The sequence below is a fragment of the Bombyx mandarina genome, chromosome 02 (assembly GCF_030267445.1).
Source record: "Bombyx mandarina strain Sakado chromosome 02, ASM3026744v2".
Lineage (NCBI taxonomy): Eukaryota > Metazoa > Arthropoda > Insecta > Lepidoptera > Bombycidae > Bombyx > Bombyx mandarina.
This window is the reverse complement of record NC_143209.1, coordinates 1,460,985-1,486,868: the sequence shown is the minus strand read 5'-3', so window position 1 is coordinate 1,486,868 and position 25,884 is coordinate 1,460,985. Positions and strand designations below refer to the sequence as shown.

Genomic DNA, 25,884 nt, shown 5'->3' with positions numbered 1-25,884 from the left:
TTCTATATGCTACAAGTGACAAGCAAAAGATGTCAGCATTAGAGAACTTAGCATCATACAACCTACAAGATCTACGGACAAAAGAATTAATTAGAAGCATATTTCGTTCGAGCAGTGGACATGTGGAAGGTCTGTTTAGAACGGAAATACGACTACATTTAAATGTAATTTTGAAAAGAAGATAGCTAGAATCAATCTCATTATTTATTATTTTATATAAAAACATTTCATATCCAGCACTTACTGCTACCTGTTTCTTCTTCTATACCTCACTACAGAGGATCGCGACCATGTGACGTTCTTCTCTTCACAAAGTGCTTCTCTTACTAGATCTGACCATGTGACTGGTGTTCTATGCGACCAGTAATCTATTTCCTGTTTCTACCCTACCTTTTTGAAGTGAAAACTTCTTTAGAATCGTTGTGATTTCAAACCGGATGCAACGGAAAAAACGACAGGTAAGAGACACAAATACAAAAATGTGTAGGATGAAGCCAGCAAAGAATGAGACAGAAATATACATACTATTTAATACAGCGCCATCTGTGAGATTTTTTAATACTAACGTGTGTATGAAAGCTCTTGTAGTGAATTTTAATTTAGGATTATACGTGAAATTAAAATATCAATTCACAGAGGGCGCTACCTTACAATTATTTACTAATGACAAAATTTTACATATACTTAAGACGTTTAGGATAATTGTATTTTAATTTTTGAAGGTTTCACTTCTACCACGTGTGAATTGCACACATGTTTTTTTTTCTTCAATCTATGTTGATATCCTTGAGAGGCTATTTCAACTCGTCTTAAACTAAGTAATAAAAAAAGATCCCATTACATAGATACAGAACTGTGTGGTAGGCCAGTGTGTGCTCAGTCCGTGTGGTGTCCAGTTGGAGCCGTCGCTGCGCAGCTGGATGTCGCGGTGGGAGCACCTGTGGTCGGCCCCCGCGCGCGCCGTGGGCCGCGCCTGGCTGCGGGAGCCGCTGCGGGCGCGCGCCCTCACCCGCGACCTGCGCTGGGGGGTGCCCGTGCCGCTCGACGGGTACCGACACAAGGTGCGACCTCCACACCCCAACCCCCCGCCAAAAGACGAAGGGGTCGTCTTGAACAGTCCCAATAACAATAAGTCGGAAAAGCCATAGTCAGATATCGAAGGGGCTTATAGGTGATCCTGAACGTATTCTTGTTTGTGTGCGGGATTGTATGGGGAAGCCGCCAGGTGCTTCTGCTCGTCCATCTGCGGGAGCGCCGGCTGGTATACCAGCGGCATTGGCTGCTCCTGGTATAGTAACAAATATTTATTTATTTATTTATTCAGCTTCATGCACAAGGGTACAATGGCGGACCTAATGCCTGAGGCATTCTCAGTCAACCAAGAGTTGCGGAAAGTCCTGTGGTATATATGTCGGAGAAGCCATAATTATTAACACCATCGTCAGACATCGTAGGGGCGAATAGGGTAATCGAGCCAAGAAAAACATTGAGTACACCAATCGCGTGTCTTAAAACAATTTACAGATCCTTTGCTTGATGTTAGCAAACGAAAACGAATGACAGTTCTTAGAGCGGAGGCGCCGCTCTTCAAGAAAGCTGGTTGGTAAGTGTGAGTGTGATGGCGTCTACGCGCCTCCATCGGCTGGGCTCTGTCGTAGCACGGTCATTAGTTTGGTGGCTACATGAAACGCAGCACGATTCCCGAGAGATGGCAGCACGGTCGCGGTATCGTCGGAGCTCGGCTAACTTCGTGCTACGACAGAGCCTAGCCGATGGAGGCGCGTAGACGCCGTCACACTTACCCGGGGCCTTGAAACTGCCATACTTTAAGGCAATATGGCTTCTCCGACATATAAATAAAATATGATATATTAGACGCGGCCGCAAATGATTCGCTTTGTATGTTGTGCCTCTCACCGGATCGACCATTATCTCCTCACAGCCTCACCAAGAGGAGACAAGAATTGACCGAAATTGTTTACGAATTTTACAAATTGAATTACAAATTTCTATAATGTAATTAAATAAGACCTGATTAAAGCGACGACGGACCCCCCCCCCCCTCCCCCTATTTCTGCCGCAAGCGATCCCCCTCCCGCTAGTGGAGGGTAGGTGAAATCCGACCTCTACAGATCGATTAAGAATACATTATGCTTCCCCGCAGGTCTTCTATGTGTGGTTCGACGCTCCCATCGGCTACATGAGCATCACCCAGTGCGCCACGAAGCAATACGAGGCCTGGTGGAAACCCGACAAGGAATATGACGTGAGTACTTCTTTAGTTACACCCGCGTTGTGGGAGTGGAGCACCCCGGCGCCCCCACTGCTGGGGGAGGGTGAGTCGTGAACCTCAACATGTGAGGTCAGTTGAGTCGTATTTATTTTAAGTACTATTGTTGAATTACTAGAAATTGTAACGAAATGAATGAAACGAAAAGAGATGAAATCTCCGGTCTGAATGAAATGGTGGATATTCATGGGAGCTTTTGTGGATTACTGGAAGCTCCCGAGAAGCCACGTCCGGTGGCTTAGTTCGATTTGCCCAGCTCGTGTCTCATCGCAGTCTCTGGACGGTTAATGAACTGCCGCCATCACACGCCCCCTATTACTGCCGTGAAATTGTAATGCATATCGGTTCGAAGGTTGGGGCAGACGTTGTACTGTAAAAACGGAGACCTTAGAACTAAAATCTCAAGGTGGGTGGCGGCATTTACGTTGTAGATGTCCATGGGCTCCGGTAACCGCTTAACTTCAGGTGGGCCGTGAGCTCGTCCGCCCAGCTAAGCATTAAATAAAAACACGCCCGAGCCTTAACAAACACTAAATTAAGCTCAACGATTGAACAAGACTTAAACTACTAATAAACTACTAATTAACCGCCGTCTGGTGAAGTGACATGGTTACTACACAACGGGGTCGCGGGTTCGAATCCCGCCAAGGGAAGATATTTGTATGATAAATATAAAATGTCTTTTCCAGGGTTATGGATGTATATTAAATATAATATGTATGTGTATAATAAAAATCTTACATTTATTTCCGTTATCTGGTACCTGTAACACAAGTTCTTTACGAACTTAGCACAGGACCAGTTAACGTGGCATGATTGTTAGCATATATTTACTTATAAAAATAAAAATAAACTTTGTCCATGTGTGTTCCGCAGGTCAATCTATATCAGTTCATGGCCAAGGACAACGTGCCTTTCCACGTGGTCATGTTCCCGGCGACCGTCCTGGGCGTCAACGAGGGCCACCTGCTGGTCAAGCACCTGTTCGCCACCGGTGCGTGACCCGTGACCCTTAGCTCTTACTCCAATAGAACTAACCCCCTTTTGAAGTGTAACTCCTTTAGAATCGTTGTGATTTCAAACCCGATGAAACGAAAAAATAAGTCCATAGAGACACAAACATATAATTTTTTATTTTTTTTTATTGCTTACATGGGTAAACGAGCTCACAGCCCACCTGGTGTTAAGTGATTACTTGAGCCCATAGATATCTACAACGTAGATGCGGCACCCACCTTGAGATATAAGTTCTAAGGTCTCAGTATAATTACAACGGCTGCCCCGCCCTTCAAACCGAAACGCATTACTGCTTCACGGCAGAAATAGGCAGGGTGGTGGTACCTACCCGCGCGGACTCACACAAGTGGTCCTACCACCAGTAAAATAAATGTATAGGATTCAGCCGGCGAGAGAATGAGATAGAACACGTTAGACGTTCTCTTCGTAGCATCCCCACTACCGTCTACTGAACATTGTCCATATGTATGCTCCTGTGTAGTGGGATACTCAGTAGATCTATATCTTATTTATAAGTTTCACTACTACCATGTGTGACTTGCACACACACACACTTTTTAATTTTTTTAAATGTCATTAAAATAAATCTTTAAATATTTGTGCGCTTACTTACCAAGTGTCATGTGGTGTGGACATGTGATGCGTAGAGAGGAGATGCATGTGACTAGGAGATGTATGGGAAATGGTAGTGCAAGGTAGAGGGGGAAGAGGTCGACCGAAGAAGACGTGGATGGAGTGTGTGAATGACGATATGAGAGAGAGGAGTGAGCGTTGAGATGACGGCTGGTAGAAGAGAATGGAAGAGAAGAATTAGCTGTGCCGACCCCAGCTAGTGGGATAAGGTGGAAAAAAAGAAGATATACTAAGTGACACGCTGACGTATTGAGACCGCTAATCAGCAGCCCTATAGCATATTTCAGCAGCTGTAGAATTAGACAGAGATAGATATAGGGCTACGTATCTATATATATATATCTATTTCTGGCCCAAATAATGGGTTAGGAGGTCGCCCCCAACCCCCGCCCTCCCGCCAAAGGGCAGATTAAAGAAAGAAAAAAATGCTGTTATGCTTTTTCATTAAATGATGAAACATAATATTTTCAGAATACTTGAACTACGAAGAAGGGAAGTTTTCTAAGTCGAGAGGCGTCGGTGTTTTTGGCAACGACGCGCAAGTGAGTTGACACTGTGGGGTGGCTGCTGCCCATGGGCTCCTAGTTGAGGCCGCCTAGTTGTAGTACTCCTGTTCAATATCTTTATTTTTTATTGCATAGGTGAGTGGACGAGCTCACAGCCCACCTGGTGTTAAGTGGTTACTGGACATCTACGACGTAAATGCGCCACCCACCTTGAGATATAAGCTCTAAGGTCACAGTATAGTTACAACGGCTGCCCCGTCATTCAAACCGAAACGCATTACTGCTTCACGGCAGAAATAGGCGGGGTGGTGGTACCTACCCGCGCGGACTCACAAGAGGTCCTACCACCAGTAATTACGCAAATTATAATTTTGCGGGTTTGATTTTTATTGCACGATGTTATTCCTTCACCGTGGAAGTCAATCGGGAGCATTTGTTGAGTACGTATTTCATTAGAAAAATTTGGTACCCGCCTGCGGGATTCGAACACCGGTGCATCGCTCGATACGAATGCACCGGACGTCTTATCCTTTAGGCCACGACGACTTCTTACATCTGTCGTGAACAGAGCCTTCTCGTTACAGGACACCGGGATACCGTCGGACGTGTGGCGCTTCTACCTGGCCAGCATCCGACCCGAGACCTCGGACTCCAGCTTCAGCTGGACCGAACTGGGCACCAGGTGAATAAAGCACGTCCATATCCGCACGCTTGAAAGGCAAACGTGACTAAAGCCTTGTTCGCACTAGGCGAGTATTTTAGTCGAGTACCGAGTAATTTAGTGGCTAAACTACTCGCTACTGCACAGAAATCGTTCGCATTACGGTCCAGTAGAGTACACAAGTGAGTGGTGTTTTGCAAGATGATTAAGCTAATCGTAATGACTATTTTAGAAGAGGTGGATGAGGAAATTTCTGTGATTAAGAAAAGTAAATTATGGGTACGAAAATGGATCAATAAAAGAGATAAACTAGGAGCTACTAAATGTCTTCTGAAGGAATTAGCATTGGAAGAGATCCCAATGAATACGTCGATAGTTTGAGAATGTCCGAAATTTGTGTGAATTTTGATTAACGAAAATACACTCTCAAACTCAGCGCAAAGAACCCAAATTGAGAAGTGCCACTAATGAACTCGACTAATCGACAGGTTCGGACTTGTTTAGTCGGTGAGCCAGTGAGCAAGGACGCGTGGTGGGGGGCGCTACTCGCCCGAAAAAATAGAACAAAATGAATTGACTTGACTAAATTAACTAACCTACTCGACTAAATCTTTGGTGTTCAGACACATTTAGCCACTAAATTACTCGGTACTCGACTAAAATACTCGCCTAGTCCGAACAAGGCTTAAACGACAACAACTGCTTTATACATAGAGGCAATAAATATATTAGACGTGCAAAAAAAAAAAAAATTTCTAGGTCTATTAAAAGCATTTCAATCCTACAACTAGATTCGTTAAAATAGATAATTTTTTTCAGGTATTTCAACTTTCAATTAGTCTACTGTAAAGTTCACGCATTGTCGCTCAGTCACGTTTGCCTTTCAAGCGTCGATATGTTATTCGTTGTCGCGTTTGGTACAGCGATCGAAATACGACTTTAACGACTAATGTTTCAAGGCTTGGAATCGTTTTGTAGAACTCCGCTTCCAACAGTCAGGAAATAATACACAGATTGCAGTAATTCACTTAATTCTGTATTGCTTTAATTGTAACTCCACTTGTACAGTCTTTAGATATCTGCTCACTACTGAATACACTGCTTTCTTAATTTTTTTAAGGGATTTTATGACCTGGTAACTGAGACCTTTAAGTCATGTCTTATTTTAATTTATATTCATATTTTTATGAAAAATTATATTGTGGAGTGAAATGAAATGAAGATGATTAATTTGAGACATTAATCAAATGGGATGAAATTAAATGAAATGAAATGGGATGAAATATAATCTCAGTAAAATGGTGGTCATTTACTAAGATTTTTTCAGTGGACTTTTTGGAGGATCCCGAGAAGTTATGTCCAACGGCTTTGTTTCATTTTCCCAAATTTGTGCACTTTCACAGATATTAAACAGTTAATAAACCACCGTTATTACACATTTAAACCTGAAGAAACACTAAATAGACAAAATAAAACAAATCGCACAACTTCACTCCTCGCGTTCCCGCCAAAAAGTCCCCAACTGCTTTCTGTCCCGTTTTTTTTAGACTACCGCCTTTTTTATTATGTCACGTCCCCACTACTGCCATTGCTCCCACCAACAGTGTTGCTATTTGGCAATCCGATAATTGCATTAACTTTAACATAACACATTTTATTTTAATTATTTTACAACAAATTTAATAGCATTATTGATTGAAATTAATAATTATGACATTGGCTCCCCCTTGTCATACAGCAGGGCGTTGACCCGCGCGTTGCCCGCGCTGCTTACATTGCGTGCCGAATAAATAAATAAAAACACGTGTGGCACTCTCGGAGACTGCCGCGGTAAAGCTATTGCATAGCATTTTTTATCAACTTACGCAATTATAATTAGACAATAATAATTTAATATTAAAACAATAGTAAAATAAGACCACGCAATTTTTAAAACATGTTCTCGACATTCGGCTTATCTTTTCTTTCGACAAAAGCTTCCTCTAAAGCTTTCCATTTGTTTCTCTCCTATGCTGGACGTGATCATTCTGGCGTATAACCCACAGACACAGCCCACTGAGTTTCTCGCCGGATCTTCTCAGTGGGTCGCGTTTCCGATCCGGTGGTAGATTCTGCGAAGCACGGCTCGTGCTAGGGTTCGTGTTAGCAACGTCGTCAGGCTTGAGCCCCGTGAGCTCACCTACTAGTTAAGGCGACATTGATATAGCCTCTCAAGGCTATCAGCTCAGGTAGAAGGAAAAAACTGGCGTGCCGAATGCGTGTAACTAAATTCAAAATTCAAAATCATTTATTTCAACTTAGATGTCAGCATGATGTTGTTGAATGTCAGAATATAAATAACAATGTTAACTCTACCACCGGTCCCAAAAAAAAGCCACAGTCCTGAGAAGAACCGGCGAAACAAACTCAGCGGGCTTTTTTTTTCCCAATTTTGTTTTTTAAATAAGTAAAAATATTTACAGTAACTAAAAAACGAGCCAAAAAATACAATTAAAAAAAAAAAGCCCGCTGAGTTTTGCTATTAAGAGAATTTGCTATTAACTTCAATATTTATTATTTATGTACAGGAACAACTCGGAGCTTTTGAACAACCTGGGAAACTTTTGTCACCGTTCGTTGAGCTTCTGTTCGAACGCGTTCAAGGGCCTCGTCCCGGAACCGAACCCGCGACGTTCGGACTACGAGCTGATGGCGCTCGTCAACAGGGAGATAGCAGGTTGCGTTGTTAAAATGGTCTTTATCGAAAATTATAATTTGCGTAATTACTGGCGGTAGGACCTGTAGTGAGTCCGCGCGGGTGGGTACCACCTCCCTGCCTATTTCTGCCGTGAAGCAGCAATGCGTTTCGGTTTGAAGGGCGGGGCAGCCGTTGTAACTATACTTGAGACCTTACAACTTATATCTCAAGGTGGGTGGCACATTTACTTCGTAGATGTCTATGGGCTCCAGTAACCACTATGCAAAAAAACCCACAAATGACGTCACAGGCAGTTTTGTGCTATTTAATTGGAAACGAAAAAAGAAACACCTCGTCTCTAGAGATTATACTGCATGATATCCATGGCCAGTGATTTTTTTTTATTGCTTAGTTGGGTGGATGAGCTCACAGCCCACCTGGTGTTAAGTGGTTACCGCAGTCCATAGACATCTACAACGTAAATGTATATGTATGTCTCAGTATAGTTACCAGTATAGAACCAGCGTGGGTGTCATCTAATCATAGTCAATACTAATATATAAATCTACAGTGGTTTTTACGGATGTTCCGTCATAACTACTGAACCATGGATCCGATTGACTTGAAACTTGGGTGTCCATGTAGAAAATACATGTACTTAATGGATAGGCTAATACATATTTATATGAGCGTTGGACTCCCTAATAATAATGACAATTAATAAAAATGTGAATTTTCAATGCCCAGCGAAGCGGACGAGTACGGCTAGTCACTAAAAAAAATGTGTTTATCACACAGCGTACGTGCAGAACATGGAGAAGGGTCGTCTGCGCGAGGCCTTGAGGCACGTGCTGTCCATCTCCAGGCTCGGCAACCAGCACATGCAGTCCGAGCAGCCCTGGGTGCTGCTCAAGGGAAGCGAGGATGATAAGTGAGTTGTCTAGTGGCTGTCACTTGTTAACCGGAGGGAGAGTTCAAAGTTGCCCTGCGTCCAGGTCGCAGAACAGTGCGAATATTTTAACGTCCTCGATAGCGTAAAAGTTAACTCGAATTTGTATACGAGTTGGAACAGCGCCCCTAGCGGCAAACCTAGGCAAACGTTTTTTAGACAGAGTGAAGTGTGATACCTTATGGCGCTGTTTTTAAAATCTTCCACTTGCTACAGTGGCGCCATCTTAATCGGCTCCCTTTCAGCGGATACTTTTTAATATACTGAGATGATGCTTCTTACTCTCCGTAAGGAATATTAATTCTCCTTCTTCTGTTTGATTGGTGGCGCCGATCACCGTCCTCCGTCCGTCCTCGACGAGTGAATGAACTCATAGACACAGCCCACTGAGTTTCTCGCCGGATCTTCTCAGTGCGTCGTGTTTCCGATCCGGTGGTAGATTCTGCGAAGCACGGCTCTTGCTAGGGTCAGTGTTAGCAACACTCCGGTTTGAGCCCCATTAACTCACCTACACGTCAAGGAGAAGCTGAAATAGCCTCTCAAGGCTATCAGCATAGGTAGGGAAAAAAAAGGTTGTTGGCTCGCGCGGCTTCCGCATTTGCCACAGAGCAAATTAAAAGGTTGGGAAACTACGTAATAAAAAAAAGACAGGATCGGATTCGGAAGGGAAAGATTAGGAAAGTTAGAGGATATATAAAAATACAAGAATAAAAATTGAATATGTACATCATAAGATAGTATAAAAAAAAAATACCGTCCATCAGGGTAACTTAAGCTTTCCGTTTAACATTAGCCCACTTACTCACTTTTTACATATCTATTTATAATTTCCAAGCGGGATACATTTTACCATAGACTTATAGATAAAATACACATAATGGAAGTAGGAAGAGGAATGCGTAATGAAATCAAATTTATATAGAAAGAAGAGGAATCAATTAAAGAGCAAGAAAATACTTCAGTACTGCAGTCACAGGCTGGACTATCAACAATTTTGAATTTTAAAAGATGGACTGGAGTGGAAACATTTCCCATTCGTATGCGAATGAGACATGCTTAGGAATATATGTAATTAAAATATGTGTTATTGAAATTCCGTTTTTTTTAAATTCAGGCAAAGGGGCGCAACAGCCATCGGTCTGTGTTGCCAGCTCGTGGCGCTGCTGTGCGCGCTGCTGGCGCCCTACGTGCCGGACACGACGCGCAAGCTCCGCGGACAACTCAACGTGGACGCCGAAAAGCTCCGACTGAACCCCGAGTGAGTTTACTTGCAGCTTCAAAGTTTTTTTTTCTTGATATCTCTCGGTTCGCGACGATGCGGTTACCGAAGACCAAAGACATGATAACACATTCCTTAAAATGGAAATCACCTTAAGTCGTCGTGGCCTAATGGATAAGACGTCCGGTGCATTCGTATGTAGCGATGCACCGGTGTTCGAATCCCGCAGGCGGGTACCAATTTTTCTAATGAAATACGTATTTAAGAAATTTTCACGATTGACTTCCATGGTGAAGGAATAACATTGTTTAACAAAAATCAAACCCGCAAAATTATAATATGCGTAATTACTGTTGGTAGGACCTCTTGTAAGTCCGCACGGGTAGGTACCACCACCCTGCCTATTTCTGCCGTGAAGCAGTTTGAAGGGTGGGGCAGCCGTTGTAACTATACTGAGACCTTAACCATTCTCTCCGTTAGTAAGTTCAGTAATGAATGCTTCGCGATTCAAGTGTGGCGGTTTCCTCCTCAGGAACCCCAGGCTCCTGCGGTACCTGCCGCCGGGTCACGTCATCGGGAAACCGGAGCCCTTATTCGTGAAGATCGAACAGGAGAGGCTCGAGGAGCTGAGGGCGAGGTACGCCGGCACGCAGAGCCAGAGGGCAGATAAGGTATGTAGACCGGGAGCTCAAAGTGGGCTGTAGCTTCCCCTGCCCTCGATGAGTGTGAGGTGAGGCCAAGGCGACCTCCCCGGCACTCACGAAATATTTTTACGACGAGACACAGTCCGCTGAGTTTCTCGCCGGATCTTCGCAGTGGGTCGCGTTTCCGATCCGGTGGTGGATTCTGCGAAGCACTGCTCTTGCTAGGGTTCGTGTTAGCAAATTCTCTCAGGTTGAGCCCGTGAGCTTATCTACGCGTCCGGGCGTAGCTGTAATAGCCTCTTAGGTTATCAGAGAATAGGTAGGAAAAAACAGGCAGTCTTCTTCTTTAGAAAAGAAAGACCCTCTGCTGTAAAGATGAATCAAATTCCATCCATTCACACCGTAGTCTGTTCTATATCCCACGTCCACTGAGCGACGCCAAGTTGTTCTGAGACGGCATCTCTTATCTTTTGCCAGACACTTTCCAGGTCAGTGCTCTGTTGGCTAGGTGGGTGGTATGACGAGGCAGTAGCGTGATGTTAAACAAATCCAAAAATATTGCACTTTTTTTTTATTCCTACCTAAGCTGTTGGTCTAGAGAGACCATATTAGCGTAACCTTAACTAGTAGATGAGCTCACGGGGCTCAAACCTGACGACGATGCTAACACGAACCCTAGCAAGAGCCGTGCTTCGCAGAATCTACCACCGGATCGGAAACGCGACCCACTGAGAAGATCCGGCGAGAAACTCAGTGGGCTGTATCTATGGGTTAATTTACTCGTCGAGCCCTTCGTCGCAAACGACGGGTTCGACGCGGACGATGACCGGTGCTTGTGGTGCCTAAAAGCACCGTTAGTGGATCGGGAGGATCCAAAATGACGTGTTTAGGGCAATGTCGGCTGTTTATCATTCGGTCCACAGGATCGCGGATGTAATTACCGGCAACCACGATGAGAGGGTTCTCGTGTCGGGTCGCTTTATCGAAATGGACCCCTCGCTGAATGAACCCTACTCCGGCGGTCAGACCCAAGATGAAGGGGGGTCATCTCAAACAACCTTTTTTTTTGCCTATATAGGAGGACGAGGTCACCGACCACCTGGTGTTAAGTGGTTACTGGGGCCCATAGACATCTACAACGTAAATGCGCCACCCAACTTGAGATATAAGTTCTAAGGTCTCAGTATAGTTACAACGGCAGATAGATACAGCCAAGACTTGGATCTCACACGGGGCTGATGAGCCATTCAAGTCCACTGTGTGATGGTCAAGTGCTAAGGATGTTGTGTGATAGCAACATCGACCTCATGTCTTATCATTGATAGCAGAGTCGGTGATGTCCACGGGCCCCGGTGACAAGCGAGATCATTCACTCGATGGAGCAAAAAAAAAATATTATAAGAAAAGTAATCTGCATTCATGCCTTTATTAATCTTTCTAATGGTATTTTTGTAGAAAAACTCCAAAACTATGGATATAGCTGAATTAGAGAAGGCGATAGCTGAGCAGGTGAGAACATTGTCCAATTTTATTGCCATTTTCAATTTTATTAAACAAATATTAAAATGCAAAGTAATATATCGGTCAAGAAATATCAAGTGGTTTTTTTAAGTGATTTTATGACCTGGTAATTAAGACCTTTAAGTCGTGTCTTATTTGAATTTATATTCTTATTTTTATGAAAAATGTTGAAGTGAAATGAAATGAAGATGATTAATTTGAGACATTAATCAACTGGGATGAAATTAAATGAAATGATACTAGATGAAATATAATCTCAGTAAAATGATGCTGATTTACTGAGATTTTTTCTGTGAACTTTTTGGTGGATCCCGAGAAGTTACGTCCAGCGGCTTTGTTTCATTTTCCCACATTGGTGCACTTTCACAGATATTAAACAGTTAATAAACCACCATTATTACGCATTTAAACCCGAAGAAACACTAAATAGACAAAATAAAAACAACTTCACTCCTCGCGTTCCCACCAAAAAGTCAGAAATGTCAAGAGATAATGATAAAGATAAGAGATGTAACTCCTAATGACTGCAAATTGGCAAACATAGTGTAGGACGCCCTAAAGATCGGTGGAGTGTCGATCTGTGCAGGGTAGCTGGCAAAAGCTGGATGAGAGAAGCCGAGGATCGTGCTTAGTGGGGTGCGAGAGAGGCCTATGTCCAACAGTGTAGAAATTTGTAACAGTGGCTGGTAAAGATTGGCTGAACTGGTGGTAGGACCTCTTGTGAGTCCGCGCGGGTAGGTACCACCGCCCTGCCTACTTCTGCCGTGAAGCAGTAATGCGTTTCGGTTTGAAGGGCGGGGCAGCCGTTGTAACTATACTTGAGACCTTACAACTTATATCTCAAGGTGGGTGCCGCATTTACGTTGTAGATGTTTATGGGCACCACCTAACACCACTAACAACACAACACTGGGCTGTGAGCTCGTCCACCAATCTAAGCAATAAAAAAATATGTAATCGAATCGATTTCTGTTACTAAGTGCCCGGATTACCTAATCTTTCCTTCTTTTGTTTATCAATATACGTTTTAGTCTTTCAGGTCTCATAGAAATAAATTCATTCTCAGTATCGTTCGGATTTGTTTTTGCTATTTATGCCAAGCCTATTTAATATTCCGGTGCCTTAGTAACAAAATTGACATAACTACTTCAGTGCGCCGCGTAGGGCACCGGTGACCCACACAACAGTCAAAGCGCTTAAGGTACATTATGTTCTCGTTTTGACCAGGGCGATGCAGTCAGAAAATTGAAGTCGACAACGAAAGATAAGTCAGTCTGGCAGCCCGAGGTCGAGAAGCTGTTAGAGCTGAAGAAACGGCTCACCGAAGCTCAGAAGCAAGCTGAAACGCGACCAGCAGCGAACCAGGCCGCTGGTGATGTGGCCAGCTTAGAGAAAGCTGTTGCTGAGCAGGTAACTTGAGATGTGTCGTTTAGGCAAAACGATAATTTTTGAAGTGAAACTTCTTTAGAATCGTTGTGATTTCAAACTCGATGAAACGAAAAAAACTTCAGAGGTGTCAAGGGACACCCGGATGGAACGAAGTTCCTTTCGATTAATTAGTGAAGGAATTGTAATTTTTTTTTTAAGTTATAATAATAAATTACGACATTATGAAGAAGAAAAAAACAATACTATGAACTAAATTACTATTGTTGAAACGCTATCTCCAGAAACTGTACTCATTACGCGGACCAATCGGATACGAGCAATGTCACGCGATAAGCGCCTAACGTTGATTGGTCAGAATGACGGATCTAAAAAGTGTCGTGACAACTTTTCGTAAGAATTTTTTCCGTCTAGCCCCCTTTCACAACGCGCGATTCAGCCGCCGAGAGAATGAGATAGAACACATTAGACGTTCCCCTCTTCGTAGCATCCCCACTATCGTCTACTGAACATTGTCCACATGTATGCTCCTGTGTAGTGGGATACTCAGTATATCTATATCTTATTTATAAGTTTCACTACTACCATGTGTGACTTGCACACACACACACTTTTTTTTTTTTTTTTGATTGCTTAGATGTGTGGACGAACTCACAGCCCACCTGGTGTTAAGTGGTTACTGGAGCCCATAGACATTTATAACGTAAATGCGCCACCCACCTTGAGATATAAGTTCTAAGGTCTCAGTATAGTTACAACGGCTGCCCCGCCCTTCAAACCGAAACGCATTATTGCTTCACGGCAGAAATAGGCAGGGAGGTGGTACTTACCCGCGCGAACTCACAAAAGGTCCTACCACCAGTAATTATTAAAATTATAATTTTTATTACACGACTAGCTGACCCGGCAGACTTCGTAGTGCCTCAATCGATAAACAAAAGACCTAAGCTTTTGTATAAAATAAACTTAAAACAAACAAAAGGAATCCGTCCGACGGGGGACACGTCAAAGGAAAAACAAAATTGTTATTTTTATTTAATTCCGAGCATTTTCATATTTATCTACCTTTTAAACCTTCTCTGGACTTCCACAAATAATTCAAGACCAAAATTAGCCAAATCGGCCCAGCCGTTCTCGAGTTTTAGCGAGACTAACGAACAGCAATAATATTCCTCCACCTATCCGGCACCGGAGAACGCTAAGGTCCTTTAAAACAAATTTAAAAGTATATCTTTTGAATGTACAAGAAAAATTCGAAAATATCAAATATAATTACTCCGTACTGTAATCAATTGTGCTTTGCAACTGCAATTTTTATTTAATTAATTTAATAATGTCATTTTGTTGTCCTTTTCATAACTGTTTTTTATTTATTCATGTTCTTTTTATTTTTTAATATATTTTACAATGATGTGTATTGGTCGGTCTGATGCTGGTGTGCGCGTCACTCCGCAGGTGCCGGCGGAAGATCAGCGCCGCAGTACCGATTGTCTCGATACTGTTAGGCGTTGCTGAGCCGGTAACCGTTTCCAAGCCTCGTTATTTTTGTTATCTTATTTATTTTTTGTACTTAATTTGTGTTTGGAATAAATGTTTATTATTATTATTAGCAATTCATTTTTATATATAGAGATAGATAATACATAGTAGATAATAGATATAGAGATTACACGATAGTCTATTAGATATTATGGTGCCTTAGTAACAGGTAACATCATAATTACTCGAATGCGCCGCGTAGGGCACCGGTGACCTACGCGCTAGTGCGGTAGTCGAAGGGTTAATGTACATTACGTTCTCGTTTTGACCAGGGCGATGCAGTTAGAAAATTGAAGTCGACAACGAAAGATAAGTCAGTTTGGCAACCGGAGGTTGAGAAGCTGTTAGAGCTGAAGAAACAGCTCACCGAAGCTCAGAAGCAAGCTGAAACGCGACCAGCAGCGAACCAGGCCGCTGGTGATGTGGCCAGCTTAGAGAAAGCTATTGCTGAACAGGTAACTTGAGATGTGTCGTTTAGGCAAAACGATAATTTTTGAAGTGAAACTTCTTTAGAATCGTTGTGATTTCAAACTCGATGAAACGAAAAAATAAGTCTATAGAGACACGCCGGCGAGAGAATGAGATACAACACGTTAGACGTTCTCGGTCTCCTCTTTGTGCGTGGCACACGTGGCTACAGAGTGGCTTAACGACAGAGGGAACATCTTCCACTGAGTGGGTGACCAACGGTCTGAATGCTGTTGTTCAGAACTTGTATATATATTCCTTTTCAAACGGAGCCTGTGGAGAGTACAAAGTCGTTTTCCAAGCCAATAAAAAAAAAAAAATGTAAATTCCCGCGATAATGTCGAATCTTTTTTTTTGTCTTAGGGTGACAAAGTCCGGAAATTGAAAGCCTCAACAAAAGACAAGGCCGTGTGGCAGCCTGAAGTAAATGTATTGCTCGATCTGAAAAAACGTCTCCAAGCACTGCAAGTCAAGAAATAAATTATTTATTCAGTAATACTGGTTGTTCTTTTTTTTTTGATATGCTGGATGCTCCATATCAAATTACATTTATTTATCTTGGTTTGCATCACATTTAAAATTTACTTCATGTTAATCATAAAATAGGAAAATAATTTTGACATTAGTTTAAAAAATACATTGTATCTGTATGTAACGTTAGCATATAATTTTTTTAAACATCTTGTAATTGTACTGTACTGTCCGTGTAATCATAATAATGTATGTAACATGCCCAATGGTATAAAGGTATATTGTATGTAATGATTAAGCGTTGTTGTTGTAGTCTCGGGAACCTCGCTGGTACATAGGGTCCTTACAAGTTGTATCCACTTGACATTGTACCCAATAAAATGTAAGTAGCTGTTTAAAATTCACTTTAAATGGCTGAATGACTATGTTTCCGTTGGTAAATTAAAATACGTGAAAATGTATGTTTGACATTGACGTTTCAATGCCGTCAACTGCATGTCAACTTGAATTTATTGTAAATTGATGTGAATTGTGATCCGCATTCCAGATAAAGTTGAGTCTAAACATTATAAATTAAAACTTCGATTAATTCGAACAAAAACAATAGCGATGGATGCAGTGAAATTCGAAAAGATATGTCGGACATGTCTCTCTGAATCGACGGATATGAGGTCGCTAAATTCTAATATAAATAACGACAATCGTAAACTACAAGACGTTTTAGAATTTGTTATGGATAGAAACATTATTAATGATGAGAGACTACCAAAGTTTATCTGCGTCGAGTGCGAAACTGTAATGATTAAGGCTGAATCCTTCAAACGTCGTTGCTTAGAATCTGAGACGGCTTTGAAAAATTGCATCGGGGCAACAGAAAGAAAGTTAAGTTTTATAGAAATTGACCAAAACACGATATTAAAGAACGAAAGCAACTACGAATGTATCACGGAAGCTTTGAAACATTCCGAAACAGACACAGCTTTTTGTGTTAAGAATTTAAATGACATCACCATAAAGAAATGTTCATTTGAAAACCTCGATATATTATCGGATGATGTTAATGACACTGATTCAATAAAAGAAGAATTGGACGATTGCAACGTTCCCGACGACGACACCCAAAGCCTAAATTTAAAACAAACCGTCAAATACAAAGATAAAAACAGATCAGACTTAAAAACGTGCAATGGTAACAAATTAAAGAAAGTTAAAAAGAAAACGAACCCCCGGCTAATACCGATAACGAACCAAATAGAATGTCAAAAATGCGATCAGAAATTCGCTAATGTGTCAGCTTGGAGCTCACACCAGCAAATGCACAAGGAAAAGACGAAAGAAACATTTCAATGCAACGTGTGCCCAAAAAAGTTTAAAAAACAAACCTCATTGCATACTCATCTAAATAGACACGATCGGGACTCATCAAAGTACATATGCGATGTTTGTAAAAGGGAATTCAAGTATAAAGGGTACTTAGAAAGTCATATAATATCGATGCACACTCGGAATGGTTTCACATGCGAATTCTGTATGCAATCATTCGATAGTAAAGACACATTCGAGATACATAGGGATGCTCATATAATAGAGAAAAAACATCAGTGCCTTATTTGTCATAAAAGTTTCTATATGGCTTCAACATTGCGAGACCATTTGAGGGTGCACACAGGGGAAAGACCATTTTTATGTGCGATATGTGGGAAGGGTTTCACGCAGAAGAATAACTTGGCTCAGCACGTGAGAAGACATCAGGGTAACAAGCCCCACCAGTGTGAAAATTGCGAGAAAAGGTTAGTGGCATTGAAGACGAGACCCATAACTGCATTTATTTGTAAGTCAGTTGGTTCAATGCTGGTACTAATATGGAGGGTGAAATCGGATCACTATTTTCTTTCTATTTGTTCACTTTTGTGTCTTCTTAAATCAAACAAATAGCTTGATCCTGTGTATTTGTATTGGTCCATGAGAACATCTTAGATTTACTTAAAAAGATCAAAATATTAAGTTTAAAAAAATCTTGTAAAGTTGTTGTTAGTGTAAAACTCTAATAGCTGGGAATTGAAGACACTAAAGATTCCTATAACTGAGCTTTCAAACCTTAATAGAGAATGGACCAAATGGTGTCAAGTTTATAGGAAAATTAATGCATATTTCATAGATCACACAACTCCCCACAACTTTTAACTTAAAAGCACTGCTTTGCTGAATTTAATACTGGATACGAATTGCGACCCACCGAGAGGATCTGGTAAGAAATGGGTTAATACTAAACATGAAACCAGTGGTCATTGGCAGAATGCCTACAATGGAATCTTAGTTTTTCCCTGCAGACATGTTTCAATTTTAATTAGAAAATATGTAAATAACATTTAATAAAATGGCACATGTTTCTAAATTGCAGAACTATACAATATTAGGAATACTTTATGACATCAATTTAGTTGAATACTAGCGACCCCCCTCGCTTTGCTTCGGAAACTGTAATTTATTATTGATTTCTCCACTATTTAATGGATGTTATTATACATATTCAACGGCCGTCTGGTGTAGTGGTAAGTGACATGGTCACTACACAAGGGAGTCGCGGGTTCGAATCCCGCCAAGGGAAGATATTTGTATGATAAATATAAATGTCCTTTCCAGGGTTATGGATGTATATTAAATATATGTATGTCTATAATAAAAATATTACATTTATTTCCGTTATCTGGTACCTGTAACACAAGTTCTTTACGAACTTATCACGGGACCAGTTAACGTGGCGTGATTGTTAGTAAATATTTATTTATTTATTTATATAAACCTTCCTCTTCAATCACTCTATCTATTAAAAAAAACCGCATCAAAATCCGTTGCGTAGTTTTAGTTTTAAGAATACATATGGACAGAGATAGCGACTTTGTTTTATACTAAGTATGTAGTGATAACGTACTTAGGATAAATATTGAGTGTTCGACGCGTTTTTTTGGAAGCTCAATATGAAAATGTAAATTTTCAGTTTCGTTTCCAAAGGGGAGTTAGAGGCTCACAGTCGGAAGCACAGCGGCGCTCACCCATTCGTGTGTGACGACTGCGGGCGTGGCTTCACTACCTCCAGTTCACTCGTCAAACATAGAAGGATCCACACTGGTCAGTCTAATCATTGTTTTAAGAATGTGACAGGACAGTCATTTAGTTTTTTTTTTATTGCTTAGATGGGTGGACGAGCTCACAGCCCACCTGGTGTTAAATGGTTACCGGAGCCCATAGACATCTACAACGTAAATGCGCCACCCACCTTGAGATATAAGTTCTAAGGTCTCAAGTATAGTTACAACGACTGCCCCGCCCTTCAAACCGAAACGCATTACTGCTTCACGGCAGAAATAGGCAGGGTGGTGGTACCTAGTCACGCGGACTCACAAGAGGTCCTACCACGAGTAAAAAAGTCATGTCTTGCAACCTCTGTATTCATTTTAACGTTTTAATATGTGAGGATATGGCCTTATGGGACCGGAACAATGGTGTCATTGTCTGGAATTACATAAGAATGAAGAAATATACTTTATGGAACAATATGTGCATGTATTTGAAAGATAAGAGAGGTCAGTCAATATGGACCATTGCAGTACTTACTAAATATTTGTAATTACAAGCTCTGTCCGTCAATTTACTTTCCAGATCCTGTACGGGCCAAGCGGAAAGGCATAAGATATCATAGATACTATTGAAGTCTTTAATCATACAGTTCGTTGTTCGTGGAATAGGTTTAGAGCCTTAGTGGGCACGATACAACCGGCTAGGGTCATGTCATTCGTGATCAAATTATATTATCTTTTCCACAGGCGAGCGACCATACGCTTGTGATCTCTGTCCACTCCGCTTCGCGGTTTCCGGCACCTTGAAGAATCACCGTAGGCGGCACACCGGTGAGAGGCCCTACCACTGCTCGTATTGCGAGAAGGCTTTTGTACAGGTACTCATACCGATAACGTTGTACATTGCGGGTTGACGCGGGTCACAGTGAGAGAGAGAGAGAGAGAGAAAGAGAGAGAGAGAGAAAGAGAGAGAAAGAGAGAGAGAGAAAGAGAGAGAGAGAGAAAGAGAGAGAGAGAGAAAGAGAGAGAGAGAGAAAGAGAGAGAGAATACACTTTATTGAACACCAAAACACAATTTACATTCAAAAAACAATCAAAAAAAGCAGATACATATGTACAACAGGCGGTCTTATCGCTAAAACCGATCTCTTCCAGACAACCGTTTAATTTACAGAAATTCTAGAAAATATAAAAATATAGCAGGTATGTTGCGGTGTAATAATATAGATAATACATTATTATAGAAAAAATATATATACAATAAACAAAATATATACCAATATACATACTTACATACACATAAATACATCAACAGTATCAAAATAATAATTGATGATGCAAACAAACAGCACTAAGCAGATAAGCAGTGTTTCTTCACCATTCTTTTAAAACAGTTTAAAGTTTGAGCTTTTTGAGCACTGCACAGTGCTTATGCGGTATGCTCCTAACACCTTGCACATTGTCAAGTACCCTATAACCCCACATGCTCCCTAGGCGTGGGGACCTCGTAGAAGGTACAAGCCCCGGTCCGGAAAAAAAATGGTGACAGTGCTCAGGGCACGCCGTGGAAGGTAGTTCATTCCTAATACAGTGTGGTGAATATGATTTCCGATGCTGTTTTCATTAGTTCGTCCTGTGTGCTCGGTGAGAGTTTTTTAACGTTCTCGATCGCGTGAAAGTTAACTCAAATTTGTATAGAGTTTGAACGTTTGCCTACGTTTGCCGCTAGGGGCGCTGTTCCAATTCCTTACGAATTTGAGTTCATTTTTACGGGATCGAGAAGCTAAATATAGCGTTCACCTTGCGATTTTGGCAGCCTGCATCGGATGGAACCCTCATTCCCGATCCTGCGAATGGTAAACAGTCGACGACGCCCTAAACACGTCATTTCGGATACTCCGATCCACTAACGGTGCTTTTAGGTACCTCAAGCATCGGTCATCGTTCTCGTCGAACCCGTCGCTTGCGACGAAGGGCTCGACGAATAAATTAACCCTCAGACACAGCCCACTGAGTTTCTCAGTGGGTCGCGTTTCCGATCCGGTGGTAGATTCTGCGAAGCATTGCTCTTGCTAGGGTTCGTGTCAGCAACGTAGCAACTCACCTACTCGCCCGGTTACGCTAATATGGTCTCTCAAGACCATCAGCTTAGGTAGGAAAAAAGAAAAAAAGGATGGAGCCCTTCAAACCTATGGTTGTTGGTTTCAGCGCAACGACCTGATATCGCACATCCGCTGCCACACCGGCGAGCGTCCGTACGTGTGCGCGCAGTGCGGACAGAGCTTCCGCAAGCCGTCCGGCCTGCGCGCGCACGCCCGGGTGCACGCCGCACACGCGCCGGCGCCCTGACCGACGCGCGCAGACTGTCCGTTAGGTACACGACTGAATTAACGTAACGAACAAAAGTGAAACGGGTTTTTGTACGAATCTCGACCCCCCACTCGACGCTAGGCCCGGAGTTATGAATCGTTGTGATTTCAAACTCGATGAAACAAAATGAAACGAAACAAAAAAATAAGTCCATAGAGACACAAACACATAGGATTCAGCCGGCGAGAGAACGAGATAGAACACATTAGACGTGAAGTTAAAATATCAATACACAGAGGGCGCTACCTCATACTATAAAAGATGATATACATTTGAAAATTGAAGTGGCAATCTTAATTTTTAAATATCATAGTATCCACCCACGTCGCAACTTGCGTCTAAAACAATCAAAAAAAAAATTGTAGATTGAACAGTAAATTATTCTTGGATTACTTGACATTGCTATAGACAGAAAATACTCTTTGGACCCCGAGGTGGAGGAAATTGTTGGACCGTGAAAGTTTCCTTGGGAAAACCTAGTTGGGAGGATTGGGGGGAGGGTAGGGGAGAGAAGGGGGGGAGATATGTTCAGAAACAAAACTGGAGTCGCTTGGTCCATTGTTACAGTTCGAGAGATGTGTTTTGTAATGCTTAAGGTAAACCCAATGTGATTTGTTTACATGGCTCTAGCAATTGATCTGTTTGTAAATTTAACTGATGGTATTTACTTTTGACTGTAAGAGTAATTTGATATAAAGCAAAAAAATATATATATTTAAATTAATTAAAAGGTTTGTTTTATTCAATTCTGATTGGTCGAACGTTTCATGGTTATTGTTGGGGTGAACAACATTATGGTCTACAGAATAGATGACTGAATGAGCATACCTATAAGATACAAACAGAAAATACCATACGTAATACTGAAAAGCTAATACAACTGTGGAAATGTAACTGGAATGCAAGTTCAGTTTTTATTTTCGTGTAATTGTCACTCCTTTCTGACGTCTCTAATGTTTTTTTTTTTATTAAGAGATTTTGAGAGAGAGAGAGACCTGGTAACTGAGACCTTTAAGTCATGTCTTATTTTAATTTATATTCATATTTTTATGAAAAATGATATTATGGAGTGTAATGAAATGAAGATGATTAATTTGAGACATTAATCAACTGGGATGAAATTAAATGAGATGATATGGGATGAAATATAATCTCAGAAAAATGGTGGTCATTTACTAAGATTTTTTCTGTGGACTTTTTGGAGGATCCCGAGAAGTTACGTCCAGCGGCTTTGTTTCATTTTCCCAAATTGGTGCACTTTCACAGATATTAAACAGTTAATAAACCACCATTATTACACATTTAAACCCGAAGAAACACTAAATAGACAAAATAAAACAAATCACACAACTTCACTCCTCGCGTTCCCGCCAAAAAGTCCCGTATCTAATGACACCTCATTTGGCCTAAGATTACGGCCGCAGAGCGTGCCAAAAAAATAGATATAAGCCGCGCCGATAAAGAAACGAACCTAAAATGGCGGCGGCGATCATGCGCTCTCGCTCTAAACTATTGTTGTCTCTATCTGATGATACAATGAAATCCCGTTGTTTTCTGTTACAAGACTTTATTTTATATTTGTACAATAATTTGTTAGAGTAGAGATGAATACATTTGTAAAGAAGCAAGAAGCTTGTATAAATTGAATGAAGTAGGTACAAAAAGAAGCGGGAATTGTTTTTCTCGTATTTTTTTTAAGGGTATTTATGACCTGGTAACTGAGACCTTTAAGTCATGTCTTATTTTAATTTATATTCATATTTTTATGAAAAATGATATTATGGAGTGTAATGAAATGAAGATGATTAATTTGAGACATTAATCAACTGGGATGAAATTAAATGAGATGATATGGGATGAAATAATTATAATCTCAGAAAAATGGTGGTCATTTACTAAGATTTTTTCAGTGGACTTTTTGGAGGATCCCGAGAAGTTACGTCCAGCGGCTTTGTTTCATTTTCCCACATTTGTGCACTTTCACAGATATTAAACAGTTAATAAACCACCGTTATTACACATTTAAACCTGAAGAAACACTACAAACTACAAAATAAAACAAATCACACAACTTCACTCCTCGCGTTCCCGCCAAAAAGTCCCTGTTAAGAGATAGATTAGATTTAAATTACAGAGTAGTTAGCTTATTATAGATTATAGACGACACGCAGATAAGACAGAGGCGTTAACACTGTCTTTAGTCGCACACGGCGCGTACTGCACGCAAAAAAAAAATCAGTTCTGACTTTGTTGTTGAGTTCGAGTTTTTTCACTTTCGAGTTGTGCGACTTAGATGACTGGCAGCAAAAGTGTCTACGCACGTTGCATCCCAGATGAGACACCTCCCCCTCTGTCAGGGCATAAAGTAAAGTTCATTCTCATATGTTCTTTTATATTTTTTTACAATAAACAACTTTTTCTATCTTTCTTTTTATTTGTTGACTCTACCATCTGTCAGTGCAGGTACATAGACGCGTTTATTGGCGCGGCTTATATGAAAATACGCTCGAAAAAAGTAAATAAAAGTAAGTGATGATCCGATCTTAATGTGTTCCACGATAAGTTGCGTGTCTTGTTCTTCTCAGTCGGACACTCTTGTCAGAGTGGTCGTGGTTGCGTTGACGCTGTATGTGCAGTAGGACCTGTTAGGTTGCCCATGCTCCCGACGACCGCCCTCCAGGCAATGCGCTTCCAGGTCTGGCGGTTCGAAGCGTTACGAGTACATTCGACCATAGTGGACTCAGTTGCCTTCTTTACTAGTCCAGTCCAGCGGGTCGGTGAGCGGCCGCGTGATCTTCTGCCTTCCACCCGGCCCTGGACTACCAGTCTCTCCATCGAGTGCTCTTTTCTGGAGATGTGACCAAAGAATGTTGATGAATGAAACCAAAGTTACGTGTATTTAAGGACAAAATAGGAAAAGAAAAAAAAGGGACCTTAACTTTAATCGTTGGATCATTTTTTGTTCTATAACTAACTTGTTGTTGCTTGACATTGTATTAATATTTCAACAAATAGTACTGTTTTTTATTATTATTATTGTATTCCATTTTTGAGCCGATGAATTGCCAATGCTATGTACGCCATTGTTGTCACATGCATCAGGCCATAAATTAAATAGTTTTTCTTTTCAATGTTAGATGTTTGTGATGTGGCAGTACTTAAATAAATAAATTAATGGAATATTATCTATGGCATAAAATCCCGATCCACTGAGAAGATCCAGCGAGAAACTCAGTGGGCTGTGTCTTTGGGTTAGTTCGCTCGTCGAACTCTTGGACCTGGTGACCTGTGCTTGAAGAGCTTAAAATGACCGAGAGGGAATCCGGGGGATAAGTAATTATCAGCGGCCAGAATAAGAAGGTTATCATGTCGTGCCGCTTCGTATAGCGTTCGTATCGTGCCAACGAAGATTTGATCCTTTTCCACAATTCACAAACAACGAACTGTATGATTAAAGACTTCAATAGTATCTATGACATCTTATGCCTTTCCGCTTGGCCCGTACAGAATCTGGAAGGAAAGTTGACAGACAGATCTTATAATTACAAATTTGTAGTAAGTACTGTACTGGTACTTTCATAACGACTTTCTTGGGAAGATTAATTGCAGTGGTTTCCCAAAGTGGAAGGCACCAGACCGCGTGGAAGGTTGCCCATGCGATGGACTGATCAAACCAAGTCGGCAGTTGGTGGTTGTTTTTGCATGAGTGTACCAGACTCACCACAAACCAGCGGTAGGCAGCGGCTTGGCTCTGTCCCTGGCATTGCTGAAGTCCATGGGCGACGGTAACCACTCACCATCAGGTGGGCCGTATGATCGTCTGCCAACAAGGGCAATAAAAAAAAAAAACCGGGAGGAGTGGCGATTGATCGTGAGGCGCATAACATCTGCCGACAGCAAGGATGCTAGATGACGACCACGACCGCTCTGACAAGAGTGATACGGCATACGAATATTGCACTTGTACCGATTGACCTCCCTTGTCTTTCAAATATACGTAGGTACATACTGTTCCATAAGGTCAATCTCTTCATTCTTATGTAATTCCAGACAACGTCAACCATCGTTACAGTCCCATAAGACCATATCCTCACATATTAAAACGTTTCATTGAATACAGGGGTTGCAAGACGAAGAGGTTGCGAACCACCCCGCCTAATTCTGCCGTGAAGCAGTAATGCGTTTCGGTTTGAAGGGCGGGGCAACCGCTGTAACTATACTGAGACCTTAGAACTTATATCTCAAGGTGGGTGTCGCATTTACGTTGTAGATGTCTATGGACTCCAGTAACGATTTAACACCAGGTGGGCTGTGAACTCGTCCATCCATCTAAGCAATAAAAAAAAAAACTTGCTGTGGATACTTGTTCAACTTGTCCCCTATACATTATGGTGCTCCTTACCTCTACCCTCCATTTATATATAAAGCAGTACACTGTCATTGGTGTTCATTTATT

The 25,884-nt window shown here is 41.5% G+C and overlaps 2 protein-coding genes across 5 annotated transcripts in view; both read left to right on the top strand.

Moving 5' to 3' along the window:
* Positions 1 to 16,006, top strand: part of MetRS (methionyl-tRNA synthetase 1) — a 28,838-nt gene extending 12,832 nt beyond the window's left edge. For 2 of the 3 annotated variants that reach the window (XM_028185345.2, XM_028185346.2), the window contains exons 12-24: positions 897 to 1,061; positions 2,165 to 2,266; positions 3,167 to 3,284; positions 4,412 to 4,482; positions 5,031 to 5,128; positions 7,675 to 7,823; positions 8,583 to 8,715; positions 9,848 to 9,991; positions 10,485 to 10,623; positions 12,052 to 12,105; positions 13,345 to 13,527; positions 15,315 to 15,497; positions 15,874 to 16,006. In XM_028185345.2, the coding sequence (XP_028041146.2) occupies positions 897 to 1,061; positions 2,165 to 2,266; positions 3,167 to 3,284; positions 4,412 to 4,482; positions 5,031 to 5,128; positions 7,675 to 7,823; positions 8,583 to 8,715; positions 9,848 to 9,991; positions 10,485 to 10,623; positions 12,052 to 12,105; positions 13,345 to 13,527; positions 15,315 to 15,497; positions 15,874 to 15,990 (1,656 nt within the window). In that variant the 3' untranslated portion in view covers positions 15,991 to 16,006. The remainder of the gene's footprint in view (positions 1 to 896; positions 1,062 to 2,164; positions 2,267 to 3,166; positions 3,285 to 4,411; positions 4,483 to 5,030; positions 5,129 to 7,674; positions 7,824 to 8,582; positions 8,716 to 9,847; positions 9,992 to 10,484; positions 10,624 to 12,051; positions 12,106 to 13,344; positions 13,528 to 15,314; positions 15,498 to 15,873) is intronic. The other variant, XM_089732986.1, reaches the window with a different exon arrangement.
* Positions 16,007 to 16,431: 425 nt separating this feature from the next.
* LOC114251155 (uncharacterized) lies at positions 16,432 to 22,158 on the top strand. 2 transcript variants are annotated; one of them, XM_089732999.1, is made up of 4 exons: positions 16,432 to 17,771; positions 18,980 to 19,110; positions 19,806 to 19,889; positions 21,267 to 22,158. In XM_089732999.1, exons 1-4 carry the CDS (start codon positions 16,591 to 16,593, stop codon positions 21,452 to 21,454), a joined length of 1,584 nt encoding a protein of 527 aa, XP_089589125.1. In that variant the 5' UTR covers positions 16,432 to 16,590; the 3' UTR covers positions 21,455 to 22,158. The 2 variants fall into 2 exon arrangements, with proteins under 2 accessions (XP_089589125.1, XP_028041137.2); XM_028185336.2 differs by having other exon boundaries at positions 16,452 to 17,771; positions 19,806 to 19,936.
* The last annotated feature ends 3,726 nt before the right edge of the window (positions 22,159 to 25,884 follow it).